This window comes from Microcaecilia unicolor, chromosome 12 (genome assembly GCF_901765095.1).
Source record: "Microcaecilia unicolor chromosome 12, aMicUni1.1, whole genome shotgun sequence".
Classification (NCBI taxonomy): Eukaryota; Metazoa; Chordata; class Amphibia; order Gymnophiona; family Siphonopidae; genus Microcaecilia; species Microcaecilia unicolor.
In genome coordinates, this window is record NC_044042.1 from 56,297,119 (window position 1) to 56,309,126 (window position 12,008).

General features: G+C 41.5%; 1 protein-coding gene across 4 annotated transcripts in view; it reads right to left on the bottom strand.

Annotated features, from left to right (window-relative positions):
- Positions 1 to 12,008, bottom strand: part of APLP2 (amyloid beta precursor like protein 2) — a 133,580-nt gene that overhangs the window by 47,960 nt on the left and 73,612 nt on the right. For 2 of the 4 annotated variants that reach the window (XM_030221605.1, XM_030221604.1), the window contains exons 5-7: positions 11,701 to 11,873; positions 7,281 to 7,483; positions 4,881 to 5,048 (exon numbers count right to left, since the gene is read on the bottom strand). In XM_030221605.1, coding sequence (XP_030077465.1) covers positions 4,881 to 5,048; positions 7,281 to 7,483; positions 11,701 to 11,873 — 544 coding nt within the window. The remainder of the gene's footprint in view (positions 1 to 4,880; positions 5,049 to 7,280; positions 7,484 to 11,700; positions 11,874 to 12,008) is intronic. The other 2 variants (XM_030221607.1, XM_030221606.1) reach the window with 1 other exon arrangement.

Consider the following 12,008-nt stretch of genomic DNA (forward strand, 5'->3'; position numbering starts at 1 on the left):
TTGCGTCCTTGATGCCTTTCTATCACTCTGGCTGAGACAGCCCTCCTTAGGTTTGGTGCTAAAAGAAAGAATATTGAAGCTGTCCCACTGGAGATCAAGGGCATCAAAGATAGCCCAAAATGGGCAAAAATGCTTTTTATACCAAATTTGAACGCTTATAATTTTTCAACCACTTGAAGGAAAGTGCTGCAAATTGGAATGCCTCATAACAGCCGTGCATTTAGTACACCTACCAAAAATCAACCTGAAAGGCCAACTAGTTTAGAAACTACAGCAGCCTCAACATCGCTGTAAATTGATTTTTGCCATTTTTTTGGCAAAGTTTGAGCCTAAACCATTCAAAACGTAAGAGGACTAGGAACATGGGGTTTTGCCAGTTCATTAAGCCCTAAAAGTAGTGCAGGTTCTCCAAATATCCCCCTTGTACTACTAAACCTTCCAGTTTTACAGCTTCTGGAAGTTGGCCCAAAATGTCATTTTTGCTCAGGCAACATTTTGCAACCCTTTACTTGAGGTCCCCTAGAACCTCCAATTTTTAGTCTTTTGAACTAAAAGTTTGCAGAGCTTAGTTTTTTATCATAAAGAAACTATGTACCAAATTTCATCAAAATCTGAGATGGTGAAGTGGGGACGACCTTTAAAATTGGTCCACTCGACACAGAATGACTCAAGTGCCACTCTCCTTCATTCCCTTATACCTCATAGTCTGACCTTGGGTATAGTTCTATTACTCAAACATGCTCTTATTAAACCCATTTTTAAAAAGTCTAGTCTAGATCCACAACCACCAAATAATTACCATCCTATCTCTAATATACCTTTCTTGTCAAAGATTCTTGAGTCTGGAGTTGCTGAAGGACTACAATCTTACACTGAGTCAACAAACGCTTTAACATACCCATCAGGTTTCAGGACTGGCTACAGCACTGAAACAGTCATTATTACTGCACTCCTTGGCAAACTTCATAGTAATCTGGAGCAGGGTAGAATTGCACTATTGGTGTCTTTAGATCTCTCAGCTGCTTTCGATCTTATTGATCATACTCTCCCTCCTTCAACATCTGTTCTCCTTGGGAATTTCAGGAAAAATTCTTAAATGGTTTACTTCTTTCCTAGAATTTTGTTCCTTCACAGTTCAATCTACATCTACTTCAACTTCTCACACAATTTTTGTGACGTTCCCCTGGGCTCGGTTCTTTCGCCTTCTCTTTTCAATCTGTTTGTTAGTCCATTGGCACTATTTATTCAGACCTTCAGCATTATCACCTACTCATATTCTGATGATTTCCTTTTAGTTCATTATGCTGATTCAATGTATCAATCTGCGTCCCCGTCAGGATTGTTTGTGGGAAGTTGCAATCTGGATGGATAAGCATCATCTAGTTCTCAATCCTGATAAAATAGTAGACAGCTGGATCACTGCTTCCGCTTCTGTTCCTTCTGTAATGCCCATGGTTTTTGATAGAGAGGTTACTCCTGTCACTTCTGTCAGATACTCTGGGATAATTCTTAATTTGGCACTCTTTTACACCTCAGATCTCTCAGGTCATAAAAATTGGTTTCTATTTTCTCCACCATCTCAGAATCTATTCACAGCTTGGTAGGCTTAGCTTCACTCTGCTCTTTGTTCTACGCATGCATCAATTCTCGTTACGATTATTGCAACTCTTGTCTATGCAGGTAATACTAAAGCTAATTTGAAGCATCTCCAAACACTTCAAAATACTGCTGCCCGTATAATTTGTCACGCAAAATGTTATGATCATTACTGGCTTCCCATCGAGTATCACAAAGTACAAACTTCTAGTACTAATGCACAAAATACTCTAACACACTTTCCTATTTGACTACTTTGATCATTCCTCACACACCCTCCCATACCCTTTTGTTTACTCACTAATAGGCTCATTTTACCACACCCCTCAAAGGCTTGACAGAAAAAACAAAAAGGAAAAAAAGAACCAAACAGATGACCAGGTAAACTCCTTTCTTGCTCCTGCCCTCTAGAACTCACTTCAACACTTGTGACTTGATTCCTATTCTTCATTTTGAGCATCACTGAAAACCTATTTCTTTCAAGTTACCTTTGGACTAATGTCCATTCCAGCTGGTTTTTCCTGCAATGAGGGAAGGAAAAACTCAGTTTATGACAATATCAGCTTTTAATGGACTACTCCTTGTAAGCTGTGGTTTATTTAATCCAAATTGAATTTTGAATGAGTAACTGTTTGTAAATTTGTTTGACTGGACTTTCCTATATTTTTTGGCATTCCTTTTTATTTTTGTTTTTATAGCAACGTAAACCGTTTAGATTTGGGTTCATGAGAAGCAGTACAGCAAACTCAAACAATAAACCAACACAGCACGGAGCTACCTAACCGCCATAAATAGCAGCCCGAAGCTGGATCCCCTACTGAAAAGGCCAGGTGGAACTGATGCTCCAGATTCTTTTCATGGAGCTCCCTGAGGGCCAAGCCTCCTTGGACAGGTACAGCGATCACCTGTGTAACCACTGTAGCCAGGGCGTCAGTGAGACCCAATACTTCTCAACCTCCTGAGAGAAGGCACAGAGGAGCAAAAGCCCTAGCGATTGCAAGGGGACCATCCAGAAACTCCCAGTCTGCCTGCATCAAGCGGATGAGGGCCTTATGGAGCAGAAAATGCTTTGGGGGCCCATGGGAAGCTTAAGCATAGCCAAAGCCCCCGCAACCTCATCTAAGAGATGAGACAGCACCTCATGACAAAGAAACTAGAACCCATTGGTCTAATAATCTGCGTTTTCTAAATTTTCCTAAATCTCCTCTCATTCCAGCCCTAGAGATGTTGAAAAAATATGTTAGAGAAATATTGGGAGTCCCTGTTGAGGGTTTCCCACCCATTACCAGGTTACAATACATCTCTGGTACTGGGGGGAGAGAATTACCAAATGAACCACAAGTCGCTTTGAATCTAGCTGACTTTTTAGAGAACTCCATGGAGGTTATTACAGAGAGAACAACACTGTTGGTCACATTTGCTCTGCAACTTGACCGCAATAACATATTCAAGCATTACTTCCGCCACATGAATTCTCCCTTCCTCGGATCAAAAATACAGATTTTTCCAGATCTTTCTAGAGACACTCAAAGAAGAAAAAATTTTCTTTTGTTAAAAGAGAGAGTTCTTCGAGTTGGAGGGACTTTCATATTAAGATTTCCTTGTAAATGTTATGTTTCTTTTAATTCCACGAATTATATTTTCTTTGATCCAGGGAAATTAACTGAATTTATTACCTCTAAAGAATAATGCTGCATAATTTAGGATTGCAAGTGCTTATACCCGGCTGTGATTTCAACAGCTCCTTCAGCTCATGTTTTCTTTCTTTATATTGAGTATAAATATTACCTAGATCTTGGATCTATTATTGTGGACTAAACAATTGGAAATTTTCCTGATAACAGAAAAAATATATCAAAATAGGAAATAAGTTATCTGGATTTATGTTATATTGCATAAATGTAAATGTACATAATTTACAAATAAAAAATTAAAAAAAAAAAAAAAAAAGAACCCATTGGTCTGTTCCTCTCCAGCCTCACAACAGGGAGGGTCCACAGGGGACTGGGAGCCCAAGAGGACCTCAGAGTACTCCTCCACTCCCTCCAAAGCACCTAGACCCTCTGTAACAACCATATCCATTCCACAGTGCCAAGAATCCAAAAAGGGCCTCTCCCCCCCCCCCCCCCCACTAAGAGGATGAGTGTTAGGGCTAGGACTAGATCTCAAAAGGGAACCTATGCAGGGCTTGCTTAGCTAATTGGGTCAGGCTCTGGAGTCAAAAACCACCGCCTCAGGTCACTTAGGGTGGACAGACATGAAAAAGTCCATCACATAACCAGGGAATTTTTCTTCAAGTAATTTGAGAGAAGAGGGGGTTCTGTCAATTTGTCCTGGGACAAACTGTGTGAAAGCAATGTAACCATTTTAGCTAAGGGGGGGGGGGGGGGGGGGGGGAGGGGGAGAAAACAGCACATGTAAAATGCTCACAAAGGAAGCCAGAGAGACTGAATAAGCCACATTTCAAAACTTGCCACATAGCAGACACGTGCTAGCCTGCCCGACTGCCCTGGCCCAGGGCTCTAGCATCTGTGCTGTCCTCAGATCTCTGGGTGCAAAGGGAAATTCCTACTTATTACTTTCCAATAGCATTAGCCCCTGACAAAGAGCAGAAAGCCAGCCAGCCCAACTGAAATTTTTTTTGTTGTTGTTGGGTGGGGGAGTATATGTGCTGCAGGGAATACACCCAAACAGGGCAAATGTGCAAGAAGAGTGGGGGGATGGGGATTCACACCTCTCAGGCAAGAGCCTCGCACAGTGGCATTACGAAGTCCAACTAGGAGCTACACAGCCAAGCTCTGAGCTCAGATATGGCTACAAGACTGATCTGGGAGCAGGCTCGGCCACACTGTGTGGCCATGGCCAGCACAGCAGGGAGCCAGGCCACAGACAAAAGCACAGTCAGCACAACCTACCACCTGCTGAAGGTAGAGAAAAATACTAGATTGTTCCAGGGAGCACCTCTGCTCATGCTGGTGATGTTGCTGGCAAAATTCAGTTGTCCACCTCCACCTGCTGATAGGAAGGGATAACACCCATTTGGTTCAGAACTGGAGCAGACACTAAGAAATGTCAATTTTGGATAGAGTACAGAAGATCTAGAAAACAGATGGACACAAGAGGAAAACTGCTGAGGAAGACAACACCAGAACATGGTGAGCTACACAGCTAAAATGCCATTTGGACTGTCTAAGAGAAGACATTTAAGCATAGGACAAGACAGTGCTGGCTTGCTGTGAAAAAGCTAGTGGAGGACAGAGGAAGCAGGGGTGGGCAGAACTTACTCATTTTTTTACACACTGCCATACAATAGTCCTCTGACTCAAAATTGTTCCTGTTGCCTCCGCAGCCTCCATATATAAAGCGAACGCACTTTTTCTTGTTGAGGTCGAAGTACCAACGGGGCATCGCAGCCCGGCAAGGACCTGTCATGGCCTCCATGGAACAGACAGCTGTGTGGAGACGGGTTAGAATTATAAGCAGTAGCGAGTGCCAAGGCCTTAATTCTAAGTAATTAACCTCCTGCTCTTCCTCTTCCCTCTCCCCTATAGAATGTAACACTAAGAAAACACCCAATAAACCCCCATGTGGTTAAGCATTTTGCATGGAATATACAATCACTAGTGGTAATACGGTGTTCAATATTCCATACCCCGACATAAAAGTGAGGTTCATTCCTGTTATAGTATGTGCAAAACTAATTTAGAGACACTACCCCTCAATATTCTAACCTAGAAATAGATTAATATTATAATTCTCTTTTTTTGTCTCTCTTGACCTAAAAAAACTATCTGGCACTTTGTCAACTGAGCCAACATTCATTAGCTCATTGGCACTTCTGCAAATCAGTTTGGGCAGTATATCAAGTTTTAATAAACCATAAACTTCAATGTATTTGCCACAAAACAAATTTGCCTCTATGCTGAGCTTGCAATTCTTTTTTTAGATTTTCATCCATATTCCCATTAAGCTGTTAAGGATTCTCATCAAGGATAAAACTGGTGCAAGAAGTGCTATGCCACTTCAGCTGTTCAAGCTATTTTGGCACTTGATTTATATCAACAATACTAGAATAACTTTTCATAGAGAACAATGAATGTAATATATTTTGATCAGTTCTATGAGGAACTTAATTTCCAAATCCTTTCAACGTTGCATCACAACAGATCAGAAGTTAAAAGTGTCTCTAGATGTCAAGTCTCATCCTTTTATTGTTCTTGGTTCAAACTATTTGCTGTCAACCATCTATACATACACACACCTCATTAGCATACTTAAGATACATTATACAGAAGTTATATTGGGGAGTGGATGATGATTAAAAGGTTGAAAATAAAATCTTGCTCAACACAGGGACAACTTCTAGAAGTTTTACAGAACTATGACCAACTCTCCATGGTTTAAGACCCAATTTCCAATCAGTAGCATTCCCGTTATGTCCACCTCTGTCCCAACCACCAACAGGAAGAGATCTACCTGCAGAATACAAGGACTACTTGCAAAGAACCTGCTATCTAGAGTTGTACTTTTCCAGGTATCTCCAAATCCTAGCTCCAAACCATTTTGACAATTTTAAACGTACCACAATGTAAGACTTAAAGGAAAACACATGCAGATATCCTTAGTTCCAGCACCCGCTTGCTGCTTGACAGAACTAGAGCAAATATTTATTCAGTTAAACAGAAGACATTGGGTGATTTTCCCCTTTCAAGAACAATGTGCTTAGCATGTATGTGCCGATTTCCAGGTCAAGTAAAGGGAAGAACGACCATTAAAAAGACAAACACAAACAACCAATAAGAAGTATTTTATCCTACCTTTCGTTTAAAAACAAAAGCACACACCAGCAAACTATGCGTTTACCCGAACTGTTAAAAAAAATCTAAAGAGGCCAACATCCAAGAACAAGTTAAAGGCAGTTCAGTTTAATCTCCCTTACATAATCTGAATCGAACAAAATAGAGAACATCTTCCCATACCAGCCACAACTCTATTTCCCATTGACTTCAATGAACTAAGAATCAATAGAGCAGAGCACTGATTCCCATAGCTCTCCTGGAGAACCTCAGCCAGTCAGGTTGTTAGGATATTCACAATGAATATTCATGCGACTGATTTGTAACTCTCTCATGCATATTCATTGTGGATATCCTAAAAACTTGACTGGCTGGGGTTCCCCCCTGCACAGGTATGGGAATCAATGGAATACAGAGAATGTTCATCTGTCTAGATAAGCTGTGTTTGTCCAGGTGATCCACATCTCTGTGGATGTGGGGAAGATGTAAGACAAGGTGAGTGCACCACTATGAAGCGCTTGCTGACCACAATGCCTGATCGTGCTACCGAAAAAGCCATGTTCATGCTCTGAAGAGCATACTATCTTTCACACAACGCTCCATTAGTATTTACTTTCAGACTAAATTGGGAAATTAATGCTTTCAAAGTAAGGATTTCAGACGGATTCAGATACCCATTTGGTAATACATATAATGGCATCCTGCTTGGCACAAACATGTGGAGTTCATTTTGGCAATACATGTTAACAAGGGCTTATGCCACTGAACTAATCAACCACAGATCAACTGATCCAATGTACCAGGCGAATAGGATCAATAACAGTTTGTACGCAAATAGGCAACTACCCAGAAAGACTGAGACCCAGGAATTTTATAAGTTGCAACTACCTTTCACATCACTGACGATTTCTTTCTCAGACAGCGTCCTGTCATTGGCTTCAGTTGGGACCTCTTCATTGTAATCCTCTTCCTTATAGCTGTCATAATAGTAATCACGGTCTTCTGCAACATCCTCCTCCTCTTGTTCCTCCTCCTCCTCATCTTCAGTTGCCATGGTAAAATCATCTACATCTGCTTCTGTAGGAAACTCACTTAAGAGCCAATCAGAAAAAAATATGTTAAATCAATTCAAATCAACAGTTTATAATTTCAGTTAAGCCTAAGAATATTTGTGTAAATGAATACAAACATTTCTGCAGATAAACAATGAGGTTATTTTATAAGGGTGCCTATATTTAGGTGCCATGAATGTGCCTACTTAGCTCAATTCTATAAAGACAAAAAGTAGCAATTTTATGTACATTTGTCTCTAATCTTTTCTAGTTGGGTGCATTTACACCAGCTCTATGGCAGCAGCTGGCATAACCAACTCCCCCTTCATCATCTCCTCAGACCCTTGCTGAATTCTTTCACAAGGTTCAAAAGATAAACCTTGCTTTCTCTACCTCACCACCTCTCCCTCCACTAGTCCGTTCCCCTCTCTCTCCTCCTTTCCTGAAGTTACTATTGGGGAAACTACACTTCTCCTTTCTTCCTCAAAATGTACACCTGTTCCTCTGATCCCATTCCCACCCACCTTCTTAATGCCATCTCTCCTGCTCTTATTCCTTTTATCTGTCACATTCTCAACCTCTCACTTTCCACTGCGACTGTCCCTGCTGCCTTTAAACATGCTGTGGTCACACCTCTCCTTAAGAAGCCTTCACTCGACCCTACTTGTCCCTCTAATTACCGACCCATCTCCCTCCTTCCTTTTCTCTCCAAATTACTTGAGCGTGCTGTTCACCGCCGCTGCCTTGATTTTCTCTCCTCACATGCTATTCTTGACCCACTACAATCTGGTTTTCGCCCTCTCCACTCAACCGAAACTGCGCTTACTAAAGTCTCCAATGACCTATTACTGGCTAAATCCAGAGGTCAATATTCCATCCTCATTCTTCTTGATCTTTCCGCTGCTTTTGACACTGTCGATCACAGCATACTTCTCGATACCCTGTCCTCACTTGGATTCCAGGGCTCTGTCCTTTCCTGGTTCTCTTCCTACCTCTCCCTCCGCACCTTTAGTGTTCACTCTGGTGGATCCTCTTCTACTTCTATCCCTTTGCCTGTCGGCGTACCTCAGGGTTCTGTTCTTGGTCCCCTCCTCTTTTCTATCTACACTTCTTCCCTTGGTTCATTAATCTCATCCCATGGCTTTTCCTACCATCTCTATGCTGATGACTCCCAAATCTACCTTTCTACCCCTGATATCTCACCTTGCATCCAAACCAAAGTTTCAGCATGCTTGTCTGACATTGCTGTCTGGATGTCTCAATGCCACCTGAAATTAAATATGACCAAAACCGAGCTTCTCATTCCCCCCCCCCCCCCCAAACCCACCTCCCTGCTCCCCCCGTTTTCTATTTCTGTTGATGGCTTTCTCATTCTCCCTGTCTCCTCAGCTCGAAACCTTGGGGTCATCTTTGACTCTTCTCTCTCCTTCTCTGCTCATATCCAGCAGATTGCCAAGACCTGTCGTTTCTTTCTTTACAACATCCGTAAAATCCGCCCCTTTCTTTCCGAGCACTCTACCAAAACCCTCATCCACACTCTTGTCACCTCTCGTTTAGACTACTGCAATCTGCTTCTTGCTGGCCTCCCACTTAGTCACCTCTCCCCTCTCCGGTCGGTTCAAAACTCTGCTGCCCGTCTCGTCTTCCGCCAGGGTCACTTTACTCACACTACCCCTCTCTTCAAGACCCTTCACTGGCTCCCTATCCGTTTTCGCATCCTGTTCAAACTTCTTCTACTAACCTATAGATGTACTCACTCTGCTGCTCCCCAGTATCTCTCCACACTCGTCCTTCCCTACACCCCTTCCCGTGCACTCCGCTCCATGGATAAATCCTACTTATCTGTTCCCTTCTCCACTACTGCCAACTCCAGACTTCGCGCCTTCTGTCTCACTGCATCCTACGCCTAGAATAAACTTCCTGAGCCCCTATGTCTTGCCCCATCCTTGGCCACCTTTAAATCTAGACTGAAAGCCCACCTCTTTAACATTGCTTTTGACTCATAACCACTTGTAACCACTCGCCTCCACCTACCCTCCTCTCTTCCTTCCCGTTCACATTAATTGATTTGATTACTTTATTTATTTTTGTCTATTAGATTGTAAGCTCTTTGAGCAGGGACTGTCTTTCTTCTATGTTTGTGCAGTAACCAAATGAGCAGATACACCAGCCATAAAGCTGGCATTAATGCTTATATCCAGAATGGACAGAGAAACACAAATTAGAGTTTCACAATTTTATGCATATGACACCCCACCCACACTGCACTTATGTATGCCATGTGCAAGGCACACACAGAACACAGGGATTCAGTTACTGGTGGGTATCTGCAAGAGGAAACAGGTTACCCCCTTATTCCTACGATGCCATTGGCTCCCTAGATTATAGGGTAAAATTTAATATTTTAACAATAGCCCATAAGACATTTTATGTTGGGACACCTTCCAGTCTCACATGCAATTTGTTCCTATATCCCAGGACAAACCTTGTGCTCCTCTAATGCCTGCAGGCTAGCAGTCCCAGCTTCAGCTAGGGCTTGTTTATTTACCACTCAAGAAAGTGCCTCTTGTGGTGCACACCCACATGGTGAAATTCGCTTCCTTTAGATATTTGGGCAGAGAATCTTATAGGAATTTAAAAATCAAATTAAAAACGTTTTTTTTTTTTGGGGGGGGGGGGGGGGGGAAGCTTTAGGACTGAAGCTCCTTTGCTCCAGTTTTTCTAGCAGACTCCTAAGGGGACTTCCGTGTATGTTTCTTGGAGTGTGTTTTTTTGCTTTGTTTTTGAATTATGGCTTTCCTTTCTGTTCCTTTTTATTATGTATTGTGAACTGCCTAGACCTTTTTGATGGGGTGGTTTATCAAGTTTTTATTAAACTGTAAACTGTATTGAAAATAGATGTGTACAACATGTACTTACAAAATAGCACACAGCTGGATTACCATTCATGCATGCATGTGTTCACATACGAGCCTAAATGACTACAATACTAGCATTTATGTGCTTACTTGCAACCTAAATATACACAGCTCCTTAAAGAATACATATATGTCCAGTCCTGGTTTTACCTCATGGTATGGAGAAAAGGTGAATCTAGGAACGTTTACGTCCATGGAAAAGAAAGATTACATACTTCCTGTTTCAATCTACTTGAATAGTCTATACACAAGTTAAATGCATGTTTAGACTTGACAAGGTGACCTCCCTTCTCTGTACCTTTAAAGGTCTCCAAGATTCTTCCAAGGAACATCACTAAACAAACTCTCCCCAAAAGGAAAATCACACAATGTGACACCCATCAGCATGCCTTCTCAGGAGTAGAACCCACATTCCGGAATACACTCTCAGTAAGACTTTGCCTAACGCCTCTCTTTCTACTTCAGGAAGCAGGTGAAAGCCTGGCTCTTCTCCCAAACCTTTAATGGAAGAGGCAGTTAACTAGCTAGTTACACAGACAAGGATTAAAACTGGCAAGCCCTACTGCAGCAGGATTTGCTTACCATATTATGTATTCTCGCTGACCTCAGCTGCATGCACCTTTTCTGATTACACATGCAATTTTTCCTCAAGTTAGTCAACCTTATCTAAACTCCTTCTACTCTCTTATCTAAAGACTGATTGTAAGAAAAGTATTCTGTTCGAATGATCAGGTTATATGATCTCCTGCCTACTGAACAGGGTTCCCAACTCCATCTTTTTTTTTCTTCATTTTAGGACAGGCTGATCCAGTCCTGATTTACCCCACTTCATGTACTGATAGGTTAGATTTCACTTAAAAAAAAAAAAAAAAATTACTAGCGTCTCCACACAAATGAGGTAGAACCAGGACTGGACAAGCTTGTCTTAAGTAAAAACAACTAGCTGATAATCCTCCCACTGGAGACTGTTACACCAATAAACACCTGCAGGACATATTAATTTCCAGAGCTTAAGGGATACCAAAGGCCCAGTGATGCAATACTTCTCTAAGTGGGGCAATACTTCAATATACAGTCAGATAAAAGACTGATCCAAACAAGTTACTTCCCTTAACTACAATTTAAGCATGCAAGGAAAAAGATTAAGTCTAAATTAGATTTTGCATGAAACAAACACCAAGCTTAGGTACAAAGTGCTGACTTGGTGCATACTGCCTCTTTCCATACAGCCCAGAATTTCTGCTCTAAACCAATCCTATGATCTCCAAATAGAAGCATTAAAAAAAAAAGAATTTATAAATAGTGGTGCAAAGACTAGCAACAAGTGAACTGCCTCACCTTTTAAAACTGTCATAGTCATCTTCATTCTCATCTTCCTCCTCCTTGGAGAGAGCTTCATCTTTGATTTTAGTCTGGGGACAGCACACATATTCTGTACCATGGAACTGATCAATTCCACAAGGCAGCAGCATACCATAGCTATGTAAGACCATAACTTCTGAAATACAAGCCTTAAGGGAAGAAAAAAAGGATAAGCCATCACAGTCGGCTCTGGTGTTCATGAATACTTTTTCATATTCTCAACTAGCAATATTAAATACAGAGATAAGATTTGATCTTTAGCATGGAGAAATTAGGTCTTAACT